Source organism: Hydra vulgaris, chromosome 08 (assembly GCF_038396675.1).
Source record: "Hydra vulgaris chromosome 08, alternate assembly HydraT2T_AEP".
In the NCBI taxonomy this organism is placed as follows: domain Eukaryota; kingdom Metazoa; phylum Cnidaria; class Hydrozoa; order Anthoathecata; family Hydridae; genus Hydra; species Hydra vulgaris.
This window is the reverse complement of record NC_088927.1, coordinates 17282501-17300000: the sequence shown is the minus strand read 5'-3', so window position 1 is coordinate 17300000 and position 17500 is coordinate 17282501. Positions and strand designations below refer to the sequence as shown.

The 17500-nt window shown below is 28.4% G+C and overlaps 1 protein-coding gene across 1 annotated transcript in view; it reads left to right on the top strand.

Annotated features, from left to right (window-relative positions):
• LOC136083076 (low-density lipoprotein receptor-related protein 2-like) overlaps nucleotides 1-17500 on the top strand; it is a 112438-nt gene that overhangs the window by 88044 nt on the left and 6894 nt on the right. The window contains exon 3 of the mRNA XM_065802483.1: nucleotides 7463-7576. Within this exon, the coding sequence (XP_065658555.1) occupies nucleotides 7463-7576 (114 nt within the window). The remainder of the gene's footprint in view (nucleotides 1-7462; nucleotides 7577-17500) is intronic.

The window sequence follows — 17500 nt, the reverse complement described above, 5'->3', positions numbered from 1 at the left end:
TCCCCTATTTCTTTCCATAATTTGTATTCATCGAAAGATAAAAATAAATACATTTTGCGGAATAATAATTTTATTAGGCAGCCCATTTTTCAAACAAATCTTTTTAAATTTTGTATTGATTATTGCGGACCATTCTTTAGGAATAAAATTGTTTTAAAAAATTTTACTAAGGATTTTATTCATCAATGAAACTAATTTTCTTTTAAACGAAAGCTTAAAGAACTCATTTCTACAATCGAAGATGTAACAATATACTTTTGATATTTTTTTTTAGTGATCTTCCTTTTTACACCCTATTTAACAATTGATTTATAAAAATTATATATGCATCATTTACAACTGTAATATAAAACAATGTATCTTGTATTTGTAACGGAATATTTTAAGTTTCTTACTTCGTTAACTTATTTTTTATCTTGTTAATATCTTACAAATTTTAACACGATCAATTCTTTGCGGTACTCGACGACAAGACCGTATGGTCTTCTACGAGTTTCCGCGTTCTTTTTTTATTTAAAAACGATTATTATATATATATATATATATATATATATATATATATATATATATATATACACATATATATATTTATATATATAAATATATATATATATATATATATATATATATATATATATATATATATATATATATATATATATATATTTTTATTATTATGTTGTATTTGTATTTTAAATATTGTAACAAAATACTTATTTATAATGTAATAAAGAGAACAAAAAAAAAAAACAAAAAAAAAAAATTAAATAGAATGAACAGATTTAAAACCAAATTTTTTATTGTAAAAAATATTATTTTTGCATATGAAAGAATAGATTATATTATACATAATTCGTTTTAGAATTTTTGAAAAACATGTACGAACTGAGATAGGCCTATAATTTGCTACATCATAAGGATCACCTGTATTTAAAATTGAGATAACTCTAACGATTTTTAACTTTTCCAGAAAAACTTCCTTTATTAAACGTAAATTAAATATATACAAAAGTGGGATTGCAATTAGTTTTATTGAATTGATAATGGTGCTACTACTTATATTTTGGTTATTTTGAGCGACTAATTAGTCTTTTTCAGTATGTTTATCATTAGACATAATATTAGTGTTATTGTAAACCAAGTATGCATCAAAGCTGGTTTGTGAGGATTCAATTTATGATGGTAATAAAGGACCAACATTTACAAAAAAATTTATTAAGTGTTTTAGACAATAATTGTTTCTTTAAAACGTAGTTATTATTAATTTGAGAAATTTTAAAATAGTATTTCTGTAAGAATTATTTTTGCCAATGACTTCCTTAATAATACGCCACGTACTTTAAGGATCATTCAAGTTGCTTTTTAATTGATCTGAAAAATAATATTTTTTCGATTCTTTTACAATTGACTAAAAGAGTCGTTTGTAGTTTTTATAATTAGTTTCATTTCGAATGGTTTCTTTTTTAAAAAATATGTTATATAGTCGTTGTTTTTTTTTATAAAATTTAAGAATAGCCTTAGTTATCCAAGGGTTTTATAGCGTTTTTGTTTTAACCAAATTTGAAATACGTTGATATAAGTATATCATAAGCGTTAAGAAATTAAATATTCTAGTTAACAAATGATAAAAGGTTATGAAAATCTGCGAAGTCGTTTGTTATTCTTGTTGTAATTATTTTTTTTTTTAATATCATTTTAATTACATTTTTGTGAAATAATGAATATGGGAAAATGATCAGAGATATGTTTTTACTTTTATTTTAAGGAAGTTATTGGTGATAATTAGATCTATTGACGTTTCACTTTTTCTAGTTGTGCGCGTACGTTTATTATGTAACTATTTTTATAGATTACATTGAAAAATTGTCTAATGTTGTTATTTGTATCATAATCTAAAATATTGAGATTTAACTCACCAACCAGATAAACAGATTTTTTTAAAACCGAATAATTTTTAAATGCACTTTAAATGTGATCTTTATACACTTTAATTGATCCATTTGGTGGTCTGTGTTAAGCATGGACGATAATGTTTTTTGAGATTATATTTAAGGTTAGGACTATTGTAATTGTAATGAAAACAATGACAGTAACAATAATTATTGCTATTGTATTAACTTAATTTAGAAACAATAACAATACTTGTGACCTACAACTATTGTAATTCTGTAATACAATAACAATAAATATTGTATTGCAATTCATCTTTGTAAAACAATAACAATATCTGGAAAAAAATGTATTGTAATGACCCACTACAATAACAATAAATATTGTATTGTAGTTCGTCTTTGTAATACCATAACAATATATTGTTATTTTAATAAAAAAAATTATTATAGTGTCAAAATTTAATAAATGTTTTAATAGTCCAGTTGCTGACTATATACCCTTGTACCCTTGAAATAGGGTACTACTTATATTTAATGATTGATTCTATTTTACTGAAATATAATGAGAGGGGGAAGGGGTGCCAGAAGGGTAAATTAGGCAACTTTAAATATTGAAAATCAAAGTTAACGGTATCAAAAAAAAGGAAAACTACCATTTTTCTGCAAATGAAAGGGGTTCAACAGACCTAAGACATCAATTCAATATAAAATACGTTCTGAGAAAGGTAAAATAAATTATGAGAATAGTTTTCTTTAAGTTTAAATTCTTTAAGTTAGAGAATAGTTTTCTTTAAGTTTAAAAATTAAAGAATACTTTACAATAATAAACTACAGAATGCACAATAAATTAATAACAAAATTGATGATGCAAAATCTAAATATGTAAAAAATTAAATTTGCAATGTATGCAAATCCGTAAATAAAAAATAGCAAAAATAATAGTAAGTTCGGCAGTGATGAATATAAATACGTTAAAATATGTTTTTCTACTTTAATGTAAAGTAATACACTGCAATAGTTATTGTAATTGTTTTCATCAAAACAATACAATAGTTATTGTAATTTTATTTAATTAAAACAATACAATACAATAGTTCTCGAACTTTATTTTATTGTTAGAAATAAAACAATACAATACTTATTGTAATTGTTTTTCATCCCAGCAATACAATACCAAAATAAATTTTTTTTTTTGTTTCTGTAATATCACAATACAATATTATTGTATTGTAATGTGTAATTGTATTTGATTTTTTAAATTACAATTACAATAGTTCTAACCCTAATTATATTAACTAGTTCAATACGCAAACATTAGTGGTTGAACTTAAATTTGAGTTAACTTTAAATAATAAAGATTTTTTTAATAAAATTAAGCAATCTCCTGCCTACCTTGCCTGATGATATAATTTGGTGAATCTTTTTATAGTTTGGTAAATCGTAATTATAATTGTTCATCTTATTTTTGTCATCACACCATGTCTCACCGAGACAAATAATTTGAAAAATAGTATTAATTTTATGAAAAATTGTTTTAATGGGAAAGTACCCCAAAAATTTTAAAACTCATGTTCAAACAGTAAATTGATTATAAACAATATAAAATGTCAAAATTTTGTATTTCAGTATAAAAATTTTAAAAAATTGTGCATTGTTGCCATGGTAACCAAGAAAATATTGAAAAAATAACCAAAAACCAGTTAATACCCCGGCTAACTTATCCGAAGAACAGCATATATTGAAACTGTCATACTGCAATTCCCTTTAACTAATACTTTGAATTGTGATCTGAACTTAAATTTTATGAAAAATATGACAGTAAGTGCTTCAGGGAGCAAATATATTGTCGTTTAATGAATTTTGGTCAAAATTAGGCAACTGAAATAGGCATAGAATGTGTTCTGTCAAGTATTTCATAAAAGTGGAGGTTTAAATCACAGAAGGTATAACATAGGACAATTACTGAAAATTTCATCATCAAACATCAAGCGGTTCCAAAGTTATCACAGCCGGGGCATTTAAAAACCTTGTTTTGAGAATAACGCAAAAACAGAAAAAAAAATTTAAGATACCACAAAAAATATATAATATAGAACTAACTTATATTTAAAATAATGTTTCAGAATGACCCAGGGGCATACTGAATTACTTCAAAGTTTTCATATTTGTCCTTAGATGCTTTTGACAACCCTCGTAAAACCTTCTTGAATGACTCTAGATTTTTATATTCAGCTAAATAAATACGTTTTCGATTTTGATTATTGCACAAATTTGATGTATATTTCCCAGGAGTCATGTTTAACTGTTTATAAATTAAAAGATAACTTTTTCTCCCAATATTAAAGTTTGCTACAGCATCATTTGTTCCAAATTTTAACTGTGTTAGGCTGACATACTTTGTTTTCGGAATTCGATCATTGCATTTAGACTTTCTTTTTGGTTTTGTGCCTGCCCATGCAAACATTTACGTAAAAAAGACTCCTCACTTAAATCTGCATATATTGGTTTTTAATTGTTCTATAATTGATAGTGGAAGTCCTCCACCTGGTTTGTACGTTGATTTGCCAGTTGCTTTATCTTCCTGATATCTGCATCACCTGTTTTCACCAATTGGACAGTGAGTGTGCCAGTAACTTTCCTTTGATGAGGCATCATGAAAAAGTGTAGCATGAATGGATTTCTTCATGACTTGCAGATTGTTTTTATTACTTTTTACTGCAATCCCATAATAATTCTGAAGCTTATCAATAAGACTGTTTGTTAACTTTCCACGGCCACAGAGGTTTTTCATGTTTTTTTTTAATGTTCTTAGACGTGTCCCAACTCGTTTCTGAACATGCCCAACACATTCTAACTTTTCAACTTCAACACCAAGATAAGTAAATTTCACAGCTGGATAACTTTTACTGTCAACATCTCTATAAAATTTAATATACTGCAATCCGTATTCGTTGACAGATCTTCTAAATATGCGTTTAGCACCAGTCACTTCCATACTTCCTGCTGAGCCAATACAATTTACGTTACAACTATGAGATTTGTACCAATTTTTGTAGCTCTCTGAATTCTTAGACTTTATATCTTTGCGTAGTTGATATTGCTTACAAAGTCTACTCATTGGCTCAACACCTAACACTTAGCTATCATCCATCGACAATGTTGTCACAACTCCGTTCAGTGAACTGTATTCTCTAAGTTACCAAGTTACATCAGTTGATACTCCAGTATCAACAATGTTGTTGCTATTACCTTTTATTTCTTTTGCAGCCTGAAGCATTGTTTCTTTAGCAACTGCAGTAACACCGTCAGTAATTACCTTTACAGAACCATTGTAATTTTTTTTACTCATCGTTCATTAATGCAGAAAACATTTCAAGTCTTGAATACCCTTTCCCAATTGATCTCATGCTATATACAATACGTAGATTAATATCATGAGTGCAGTTACAAACTTTAGATGTATAGAAATCTTTTCTATATCCACAAACACTGCAGCAACATATTAAATTCGAAGCATATCCTTTTTTTTTCACAAAGTTTTCTTTCAATATGAAGCAATTGTTGTTAATACATTGTGGACAACATAAAGATTCAAATATAGTGTTTAAAATTTCAACATCAATTACTCTATAACCTTTTATTTTTTCATCATTTTTATTTGGAGTATCTTTTTTAACATGTTCAATCTTGTTGGCTGATCTTGAAGAACTAGTATCAATGTCTGAATATTTTTTTGAGTTTGTCATTGATGTTGGTGATGATAAAGTGTGTTGGTTACCACAAAAAACTCTTTTCTTTCCAGTAACTCTAGTTCTTTGCTTGATTCTATCTTTTCTTTCCATAATTAAGACTAATTTTAATTAAAATTTGATAAAATATGTTCTTATTACATTTAACAACTCACGACAAAGTAAATATTTTGTGTTTCATTAAACAACCTTCAGATGGCGTGTATTTATATACATAATTGCTTGCTAAATGAGAAAGTTCGTTTTTAAGTTGAGGATCCGAATCACTGCCTCTAAGTTGAGTATTGAGAAATTGTGCAATGCTATTAAACTGACCGAAAACGTCCGTCATTTTTAAAAATGCTGGCAAAATTAAAAGCAAAATTTAGACAGATGTTTAAAAAACTTTAGTTTATTCTATTGTAAAGTGCATGACATATTATGAACAAAGTGTTGGTGTTTTGAGGGAGGACTAAGATATTTTGTGAGGGAGCATACTTTCTTCTTATGAGTTTTAATAATAGAACGTTCTTGTTTCTTTACTTATTATTAATTACTTTTAACAAAAAATACTGCTGCATGGTTGAGCAATTGATTCTTGCTTAAGACTTTAAACCATTTAATTTGTTCAACAGAGATTTTTATTTGTTGATTTTTTTATGTAATGCATTTTTAAACAAACACCTTATATCGAAATTATATCAAAGCGCTTTGCATGAGGTAAAACCTAGATACTTTGGATACACTTAAAATAGTTTGCAGTTTTGAAGAAAGTTTATATTCAAATAAACTTAGTTACTTTTAACAAATAGTTTTTTTCCAGCTTTTGTAAAATATGTAAATTAAATGTCCTTGCAAAGGTTTAGTTAGATCGTAAAACATATTTATTGAGCAGTGTAAAAGCAATAAATGTGAATAAAACTTTAATGCATATGTATATATATAAATAGATATATATATATAAATATATAAATATATATATATATATATAAATATATATATATATATATATATATATATATATATATATATATATATATATATATATAAAATATATATATATATATATATATATATATATATATATATATATATATATACATTTATATATATATATATATACATTTATATATATATATATATAAATATATATATATATATATACATATAATTATATATTTATAAATATATATATATATATATATATATATATATATATATATATATATATATATATATTTATATATATATATATATATATATATATTTATATATATATATATATATATATATATATATATATATATATATATATATATATATATATATATATATATATATATATATATATATATATGTATGTATATATGTAAATATATTCAAAAAATGCTCACGTAATGTATTAACGATCTTTTATTCTAACTATTCCATTAAAAATATTCAACAAAAAATAAGAAAAAGTTAATATATGACGCTTGAAATAAGAAATCATAAATTAAAGATAAAAAGTTTTTTAATTTTTGACAACACGCAATAACATTTATTTAGATAATTTTCATAACAAACGATTACAAAGTTTTTTTTTGAATTTTTTGGAAAAGAAAAACACAAAAAAAAATTAAAATAAAATTATAAGCTAAAAAAAGAGGTACTCGTTAAATTTAACTTTATATTAACCATCATTTGATTTTTTTTTTTTTTTTTTTGATAGATTTTATCAAAATTATAATAATAATAATAACAATAATAAAAACAGCAACTATCAATACAACTATTGTCTTTAATTAAAACTATCATTATTAAAATCTGTTACTAGTATGATATAGAATAATTTTTTTTAAGATCCTTGCAGAGATAAAGGTTGTTCTCAAAAATGCAATACATATGGTTCGTCAGCAATTTGTTCTTGTCATTATGAATACTTTTTACTACCAGATGGCAAAACATGTTTGCATGGTATTACTTATGTTTTTTTTTGTTAATTGCTTTCTGTGGTTAACTAAAAACTTTCTTTATGTATTACTAATAAAATCAAATATATACTATAATTTATAGAAAGGTAATCAATAAATCGTTTACTTAAACTAATTTTTTCATTAAACTCCTAAATGCGACGACAAAAACTTCCTTTTTTTAAGAAAGAAGTAAATAGTACATTTCATCAAGATTTTCACAAAATGATTTTTTAAGGTGTTTTAATTGATGTATTATTTTTGTTGACAGACATAAAGCCTTAAAGTATATAAAGTACACTTGGCTTTTGAATTAAGGGAATAAAAATAACTTTAACTAAACAAAGAAGTGTTATAAATATAAATTGGTTTTCCCTTTTAACAGATATGCAGATTGTAAAAGCCTGTTAGAGAGTTTGTATTCATATAATATAAATATACCAATGCCCACTTTGAATTCATTGTTTTAAATATTTATTTCATTTTTAAAGTAAAAATACAAAAATCGTCATGTTATCCAAGTACAGGGTGGTGCAGAGGAAACGTATGTTTTTCAATATTGAATTACTGGGACAAAATGGGTTGAAAATAATAAAAGCAAGTATTAAATGATAGGTTTTTTAATGCAGTTTTTGAATTTACATACCACATTAAGGTTCGGAAAATAATTTCTTTGAGATGACATCCTTCTTGCTGGATACAAATTTGGACCTTCTCTGAAAATTACGGACGGCTCTCTCCAACATTTCCTTCGGCCCGGTTTAAATCTCTTGACAAATGGAATTGTTAAGGTCATCGAGTGTGTAAGGCTTGTTTACTTTTGATTTCAAATGTCCCCACAAAAAGAAGTCACGTATGGACAGGTTGGGTTAGCGAGGGGAACAGTAAACATCACCAAATCTTGAATCCACATGTCTGGGAACGTTTGTTGAACCACTTCCATAGATGCTCTCGCCGTATGAGCTGTGGCTCCATCCTGCTGAAACCAAATGTCTCTCATGTTCACTGACGCCTTTCAAGTTCTGAATGAAGGAAGTTGTTTAACATTTCAACGTATAGAGCTGGTGTAACAGTAACTGCAATTCCTTCCCCTTCAAAAAAATAGGGCCCAACAATCCCCAACCTTGAAATGCAGCCCCACATTGTTACATTTAAACTATGCAGAGGTCTTTGGTGTAATTCTTTTGGGCTCTCCGATGCCCAATACCAATAGTTTTGAACACTGACACAACCGTCAAGATGAAAATGTATTTCATCACTCATGAAGACTGTAGCATTGGGAACTTCAGTAAACATTTCATCCATTATGCGACAAAACTCTCTGCGCTGTACAAAATCCCCTTCATTAGGCTTCTGGGCGATCATTATTTTGTACGGATGAAACTTGAGGTCATCATGTAAGATGCGGTGAAGCGAACAACGTGATATACCCAACGTTACTGCATGTTGTCTAGTCGATCGTCTAGGACAAGTTACAAATGCCGTTCTGACTCGGTCTACATTTTCCGAAGTGCAAACTGAACGGGGAAGACCAGGTGGTTTCTTTTTCATTACAGAACCAGTACTTCTAAACGCTGCAACCCATCGGAATACGGTACTTCGATCAGGCGCTGCACCTCGACGTCCAACTCTAAAATATTGACCGAAAAGACGTTGCGCTGTGACTGCAGAATCATTGCTTCTAAAAAAATGCTCGACAACAAACACACATTTTCGTATGCTCCAATGCTCCATAGCGACTGAAACGGCATTGTTTGGGCCGTCTGCCAACATTCCTTCAAGGTCAAAACACCCTTACGTCGCCGCGTACTAGCGATTCAAATTACTTGCGGTTACTCTGCACCACTCTGTAAAATATTGATTTTGAAGATAAAGAAGCCAATGCACTTCCAATGATATTAATGAGGTTTCATACAAGGTAAAAGACTTTGTGTCTAAAAGATTTTAATTAGAATAGTGTTTTACAGTTTTATTCCACTTGTAAGCACTATGGCCGCATGTGTGCAACACATGCCTTTCTTGTTGGGTTGTCTAATTAAAATCCATAAAACTAATAATAAAAAAGTTATTATAATAATCTTAAACTTATCAGTTGCGATATCATAGTATATCTAAAAGTAATGAGAAACAAAAAGATGAGTATGATAAAAGGTAGATTTAGATATGGTAAACTCAATTAAAATATAATTATTAACACTAATCTAATGGGCCCAAGAAATAATAATTGAAAAAACAAAAAAAACAAAAAAAAGAAGATTCTAGTATTTCTAGCTTAACAAATTCTAGTACTTATATTTTGATACTAATTATAGTAACATTTATACCTTTGTCATAGCTTTAAAGTATCTCAAGTAAAAAAAAATTACCAAAAATTATTTTGGCCATCCGGCGCTAAATGTTGCCAACTAATACCACAACTTAGTAAGATTTCTTGACTGGCAAAATAACAATTTTGTTTACACACTGCTAAGTAATAATAAGTTTTTTATTACAAAAGGTTCATAACTGTAAAACTGAGATAATTTAAAATGATTTCTAACCAATGTTGCATGTTCGGATATGCGCACCAACTATGTCATCTCTTGTATAAAAAAAATAAATAAACTGCAGGATCTAAGTTAGCAGACATACTCAATATTAATAATTTATATTTTAAACTTCTAAATGACCTTTTGAGCTAATAACTTCTGGAAGCAGGTGGAGCACCATTTTCTCCAACGAATACAACTGCAACTTTACTAATTACTGTTTTCAAATAAAACATTAAACTATGTAAGCAAAATTGATTGCTATGATATTGAATTATAAAATTTACTGCAGCGAGTGGTAAAATATAAACTGCAATTGGTACAAATTATTTTTGGTAAGTAACTTTGCATGCTTGGAGTAGTCGTATGACAATCAATTTTTATACTTTTTTGTAACTGCCGTGAGCAAAAATGTTTTTAAAGTGATAAACTTGAAAAAAGAGATGCAAAGTTGTTCTTTGTATTATTGTTTCCAAGACCATCTTCTTCTTTGAACAAAGAAATTGGTGGTAGAAAAACAAACCATTTGGAATAAGATAAAAACGTGATCGACGATATCCACAACAGCCTTGATCATTACATTTTATAATTTGAAAGTTGTATTGACTTTCTCTGACATGTTTAGCATCCCGCTAGGCTCCAAAATGTTTTAATTGTACACTTTTTTTACTGTTTGGTTTTATATACTCAGCTTTAGTTTCAAATCTATCAACAACTGTGTTATACCAAATTTGTGCAAGAAATTCACCAGCTTTGGCAAAATTTGCTTTCCCCATAATTTTGTCAGCTGTTTGTCCTCTTGAATTAAGATGGCTTCCAAAATGATCAAATGGTAGTATAACTCCTGCTTGGTCATGACTTAGCGGAGTCATTTTTTTTCTACCCTGTTAAAGGCACTTCTATCAGATGCTTTAGTGGGCACATACATTCCATCAAGGTCTTTGAAATAAGTTTTGGCACAATGAATTGTTTTTTCATATCTTCGATTTTCATATGGCTTACCACCATTAGTTATAATCATGAATGGGTTGCTCGATCTTCAGTAAATAAGATGATATATTCTATTTGTGTTTTCTAAGTGAATAATTACTGCTGATGAATCATATTTTGCAATACTTCAACCAAGTCATTTAACATTTTTATAGTTCGAACAATTTCAGTGCTTCTCCTACAATCAGAAGCAGACCTTTCACAGTTCTGATTACAGTCAAGCGGGCAACCTTTTGATACTGAGTTTTTGATTCCGCATAACTTTTTTCTAATATCTGGATATAATGCTTCCGTTGCTTTTTTTCTTTTTAGTCTTGATGCGTTTGGCGTTCAAAGGCTATTTAAAAGGTAGAAGATCTTGGTTCTTTTATACCAAAAGTTTTTGCTTAGTATTTGATTAGCTAGTTTTTGCCCAAATATTTGATAGTATTCTTGTGATAACAAGTTACAATTTCTTCTTTAAGTAAAATATGCAACATCTTTTTGTAAAATAAAAATTTCATTTTAAAACTTTTTTTAATCTTGTTTTGGGACTTATTTTATTAAAACTTTTGACAACTTGGAGTTTTCCTTTTTTACTCCCTACTAAATGATTTAAAATCTTCATCACCTTCTTCTAAACAGAAATCTATCAAAGTTTTCATCTGGCTTTTCAGCGTATGAACAGGATTTTGATTCTTGTATGCAGACGGAAAAAGTTTGTTTGCTTTTGTTATGGTTTCAATACTCAAATTGCCCTTATTTAAAAGAAAATTAAAAAATTTTATTATGGGAGCAAATATTTCTTTTAAAGCCTCAGAGTTATTGGTTAAATCCATTGCTAAAAAGTCTATGACTTCTTCAAATATTTTTCGGTAAAAAGTTTTCATCTCCATTGCTGTTGATCTATCGTATCGTTCGTAACTGTTTACAGCATCAATGTGTAATTTCCAAAAAAGTATCACTACACTTCAATCAAACCTTTAATAGCATCTGTGTTCTTAGCTCTGCACAGTGCTTTTAATTTCACTAATACTGTCAATTGAAGTTTGGAATTTCTAAGATTTTTTTTAGTTTCTTTATCTTTTCAACAATATTCTATATGAAAAAAAGAGTAACAATAAAATAAAAAATTGATAAATTTTTCAGAAGCCTAACTGTTTTTATTTTTGTGTTAGTATTGAAAATCTTATTATTTGAGATGCTCTAAAGAAGATAACAACCTTCTCTAAAGACTAATTTAGAGCCTTGACAGACTTTGCTTGCGCAATCCATCTAGTTTTAGACAGGTTTACCAGCTGTATTGCATTACCAATGTCTTCTAACTTTTCCTTTGAGTGACTAAATTTTTTTGTGAATGACTAATCTTTTATACAAACATACATACATATATATATATATATATATATATATATATATATATATATATATATATATATATATATATATATATATATATATATATATATATATATATATATATATATATATATATATATATAATGTATAAAATATATAAAGAGTTACCTAAAGAATTACAAAAAAAATGGTTACAGATTATATTACGAAGAAAGTTAAAAATAGTAATTATAAAACTTTCATTGTATTTTACAATTATGAAAGAAGAATATTATTTTAGATATTTCTGCATTAACTCTTAATAAGCGTTTTTTATTGCAATTAGTTTCGCTCTTTTCTTATCTGTCTAGTGATTAATTCTGAGCAACCTATTTACTACAGTAACAGGATCCCATTTTTTCAGAGTTAGACCGATTAGATTATTAGTCATTATATTAGAATTATTAGACACATTTAAGTGACTTCTCTTGTATATGCATAGTAAATTCATTTTTGAGAAACCTATTTCTGCTTTTGTAGAGCATACAGAATTTTTTTGACAATGTTTTTTGTCGATGATTTTTTACAAAAGTAGTATATTCGAAGACCTCTGAATCAATTAGAGTATCAATATTTTTTTCATATGGACCCTTTTTTCTTTCTTAAGCATTTTAAATGCCTCAATAGATATTATCACCTGCTTATCAGCATTGATAAAACCTAATTTTCTTGCCTGAAGTGCATTTAATAGAAGTGAAATGTATTTTAAAATATTAACCTTAGTTGCCAAATCATTCATGGAATATATGTTTTTAAGACAAGTAACCATGCCCAAGAACTGTTCATTTGAATGAAAATACTTATGTAGTGCTGGATAAGTGGTAAAGAGCTAGGACCAATCTTAAAATACAGGCACCCTATCTGGATCCAAAAACTACATCAATCTTTTTAAAATCATTTTTAAGTTCATCTGATTTTTTGTAAAGCTCAAATAGGTTTTTAATAAAATAAATTGTTTAAAAAAAGAAATGTATTTCTTATCAATGAAAATTTTAAAATGATACACTTGATTTATTTTATTTATAGAATCACTTAAAACAAGCTAGAGACGGTGGTTTAAACAGTGCCATCTTATTATGTTTGGAAAGTGTTTTTTAATCCTCATGCTTACAAGAAATTTTTTCTACATCTTGTTTTTAAATTCAACAAGCTCTAGAAAATTTGTTGCTGGTGCCACTAAATCCAAAACTTTTAAATAAAGTATGATAACTGGTTTGCAAGATATTGTAGATCCTTCGTCAATATCAAACAGATTTTCAGATTTTTTTAATATATTTTGCATTGAAGTTTATTAGTTTGACAGCTTTTTTTGGAGAATAAAATCTTGTCAATTCCGTTTTTCATTAGGAACTCAAACTCATCTTCTATATCTGAAAATGGTTTTTAGTCAGATTGTAAACTGTATTAAATACTCTAGAAGTAGCAGTTAAAGATTTTGTTTCATTGTAACCATTGCTTTTGATATGGAATTTTTCTTAAGTTGTTTTAAGTTCTCTATAAAATGTTGTGGGCCCTTGATGAAAAATACTCTTTCATATTCTTCCTTAGAAAAGCATGAATTAATTCTTAATTTTTCCCTGATACCTCAGTATGAAAGTTTTTTTTTACTCTTTCAAAGTAAGAACACTTTTTTCGCTTGTAAAACAATATTGTCAACAATATTTGGCTACTTCTTGTTTAAAACTATTAATCCATTTTGTTTGTCTTTAAAGTTCTGGTATTGCTGCACGGCAAGTATTCAGGTAGGTTAATTTTAGTGCTAGTTTCCGTTTAAGTTATCGACACGGTGCTTTATTGAAGTTAAATAGGTTGCGATCGTACTGGAAGTGTATCATCCAAAGCCATTTGGGAAAAAACAGGTTCCAGTTTTTATTTCTTGATAAAAATATCACACACAGTTATCTTTTGGTTGCACTAACTTTAAAGGTTATTGCAAAACTACTTATTACTTAATAATTAAACTTTCATATAAAAATGAAAAGAACCTAAACACAAGTCACTCAAAAAGAATATCAACGAATACCTTACAGTAGTGTTATGAATAATTTTTACTGTCCACAAACTGTAAATCACAAGTGATATATTTTTATATAATAATAAATACAAAACCTTCTAAATCAAACAAAAGTAACTTAATTTAATTAAATAATTATTGCAAGTTACATAATGAATGTATGAGAATATACAAAAAAAAGGCTTTTTTTAATTAATTTCATTATAATAAATATAATTTGATTAATACGAAGAATATTATGCTACTTTTATAAAACAATCAGACAAATATGACTACAAATAATTGAACAGAAACACGGAGACTGACTGAATGGAAAAACTAAAGACTGACTAAAAACTTTATTCTGTCCGGGGAAAAAACAAAAAAACTTCACAAATAAATATTTATGATTAAATTTCTTCTCAATTCAAAAATGTTTTTTTTTTTTCTAATTGCAGCTTAAATAATTATGAGCAGGATTTTTCAAATAAAAATCAAATCAATCATAAAATAAAAGCAAATCATAAAATAAAAGCAAGTATAACATATACGGTTATAAAATAAAAGCAAATCAACCATTTTTGTAGAACTTTTTTACATACGAAACATACAAAATGTCTGTTTTTAAAAAATAAATCTGATTAATTAAATGAAAATATTCAACTTCTAATTTTTGACAAACCATAGCAAAAATATCTAGTGTTATAAATAAAATGAAACTTAACCTAACATATATAAATAAGTAAACGTTGTTCACAAGACTTTATTGTAAAAACTACTTCAATGTAAATAATAATATTGTAATATAAACTTCTCAAAGCGACATATATTGACTTTAGAGATTACCTAAGCTAACGAGGCAATTAGCCAGATTTGTAAATAGAAAACTAAAAAACTTAAAAATTACCAATAATATCTCTCTGGTGACATTTTATATGATATACTACTATGATCAAAAAGTAAGGTGAATTTTTTTATAAAATGAAAAATCTTTATTTATTCTTCCAAATCTGTATCGTCCCCCTCAAATGAATCCCCCCCCCCGGCCCCAATGCACATTTGCCAACGTTTTTTCCAGTCTTCGAAGCATGCCGAAAAGTTCTCGGTAGGGATAGCCTTCAATGCGCGTGCCGATTCACGTTGGATCTCTTCAATGGACTCAAAACGATTTCCCCGGAGTGGTCTCTTGAGCTTTGGGAACAGCCAGAAGTCACACGATGCTAAGTCGGGCGAATACGGTGGTTGTGGAGCAACATGGGTAGAGTTTTTGGCGAAAAACTCACGAAGAACCAGTGCTGTGTGCGAAGGCGCATTATCGTGGTGCAAAATCCAAGAGTTATTGGCCCATAATTCCGGTCTCTTTTTGCGAATAGCTTCACGCAAACGTCGCATAACGCTTAAATAATATTCCTTGTTGACAGTTTGTCCAGTTGGAAGGAATTCGTAGTGCACGACACCACAATAATCAAAGAAAACAGTCAACATTACCTTGATTTTTGAGCGACTTTGACGTGGTTGCTTCGGTCTCGGCTCGCCTTTTTCACGGTATTCACTCGATTGGTCGGTTGTTTCAGGGTCGTATGCGTAGACCTAAGTCTCATCGCCATTAATAATTTGTTTGTAGACGTCTTGATAGTCAGAAAGCATTGCTTCGCACGTTTTAACGCGACGCTCTTTTTCAAAGAAATTGAGAAATTTCGGCACCAAACGTGATTTGAGTCTTCTGAGGCCCAAATGATCCTTCAAAATCGCTTGCACCGACCCAAATGATATTCCAACCATGTCAACAAGGTTTCGAATGGTTAACCCACAATTTGCAAGCACCAATTCTTTGATTTTGTTGATGTGGCGATCATCAATCGAAGTCGATGGTCGTCCGGAGCGTTCCAAGTCATTAACACGTTCTCGGCCTTCTTTGAAGTCTTTGTACAACTTGTAAACATTTTTTTGAGACAGTCTCTTCACCGAAGGCCTTTTGCAACATTCGATACGTTTCAGCAGCAGAAATACCATTCCGCAAACAAAATTTAATAGCACTTCTTTGCTCAACAAAATTAGACATCGTGAAAATCGCCGAATGCACTTTTGGTACTTCAGAAACAAGCGTAAACAAAAAAAAATAATTATGAGTTTGACATGTAATTTGGCGCAAATGTTAATGACATTCCTACCAACTTAAAAATAAAAAAGATTGGACAATTCGAATAAGGCGGGAAGTTTAAATTAAAAATTCATCTTACTTTTTGATCACAGTAGTATATTAGCTTTAAAGAAAGAGATGGATGAACTTACATTTGAGTATCGAAAAGTTAACAATACCTTTGTGGAACAGTTAAATCAAATAGAAAAAAGTACTGTAAAGAAATTACCGAGTTTGCATTAGAAAAAAGGAGAAGCTGTATTTTAGTGCTCCACAGTTGATTCACGTGTTATTGCATGAAAATTCAAGCTGTCAAAAGCAAGTCAGGAAAGAAGCAGAAAGTTGTATGTACGTTGCCATTCAGCAAAAATGACTGACACTGGTTAAACCTGTGCAAATAACTCTGCAATATAGAAACCATCAGTAGCACGATCATATAATACTCATATGGGATGGGTTGACAGAGTTGATCAACAGTTACTTAGTTTACACACATTGCGTTAAACTTATAAGCGGTACAAAAAATTAGAATTGAGAATGATTTTACAGGTAATATTAAATGCACATAATATGTTCAAATATGAAACTGGAAAATCTAAAATAACATTCCTAGACTTCTTGCATGACACTATTTAATCCTTACTACTAATTAATCCAGCTAACTCAAACAACCAAATACTAGATGATACATTGTCTCGTCTTACTGGCAGCCAATTACCTTCACTATAAGTAGCTTCTCCAGATGCAACAGAAAAAAGGCTAGCCAAAAGATGTAGAGTGTGTTATGCAAGTGGAAAAATATCACCTATGTGTCAACCACTGAAAACTACATAGGTTTATCGAATTTTTCCAGCTAAACCAGGGCTTTACCCAGATATTTGTAATGAAGCTAACCACACT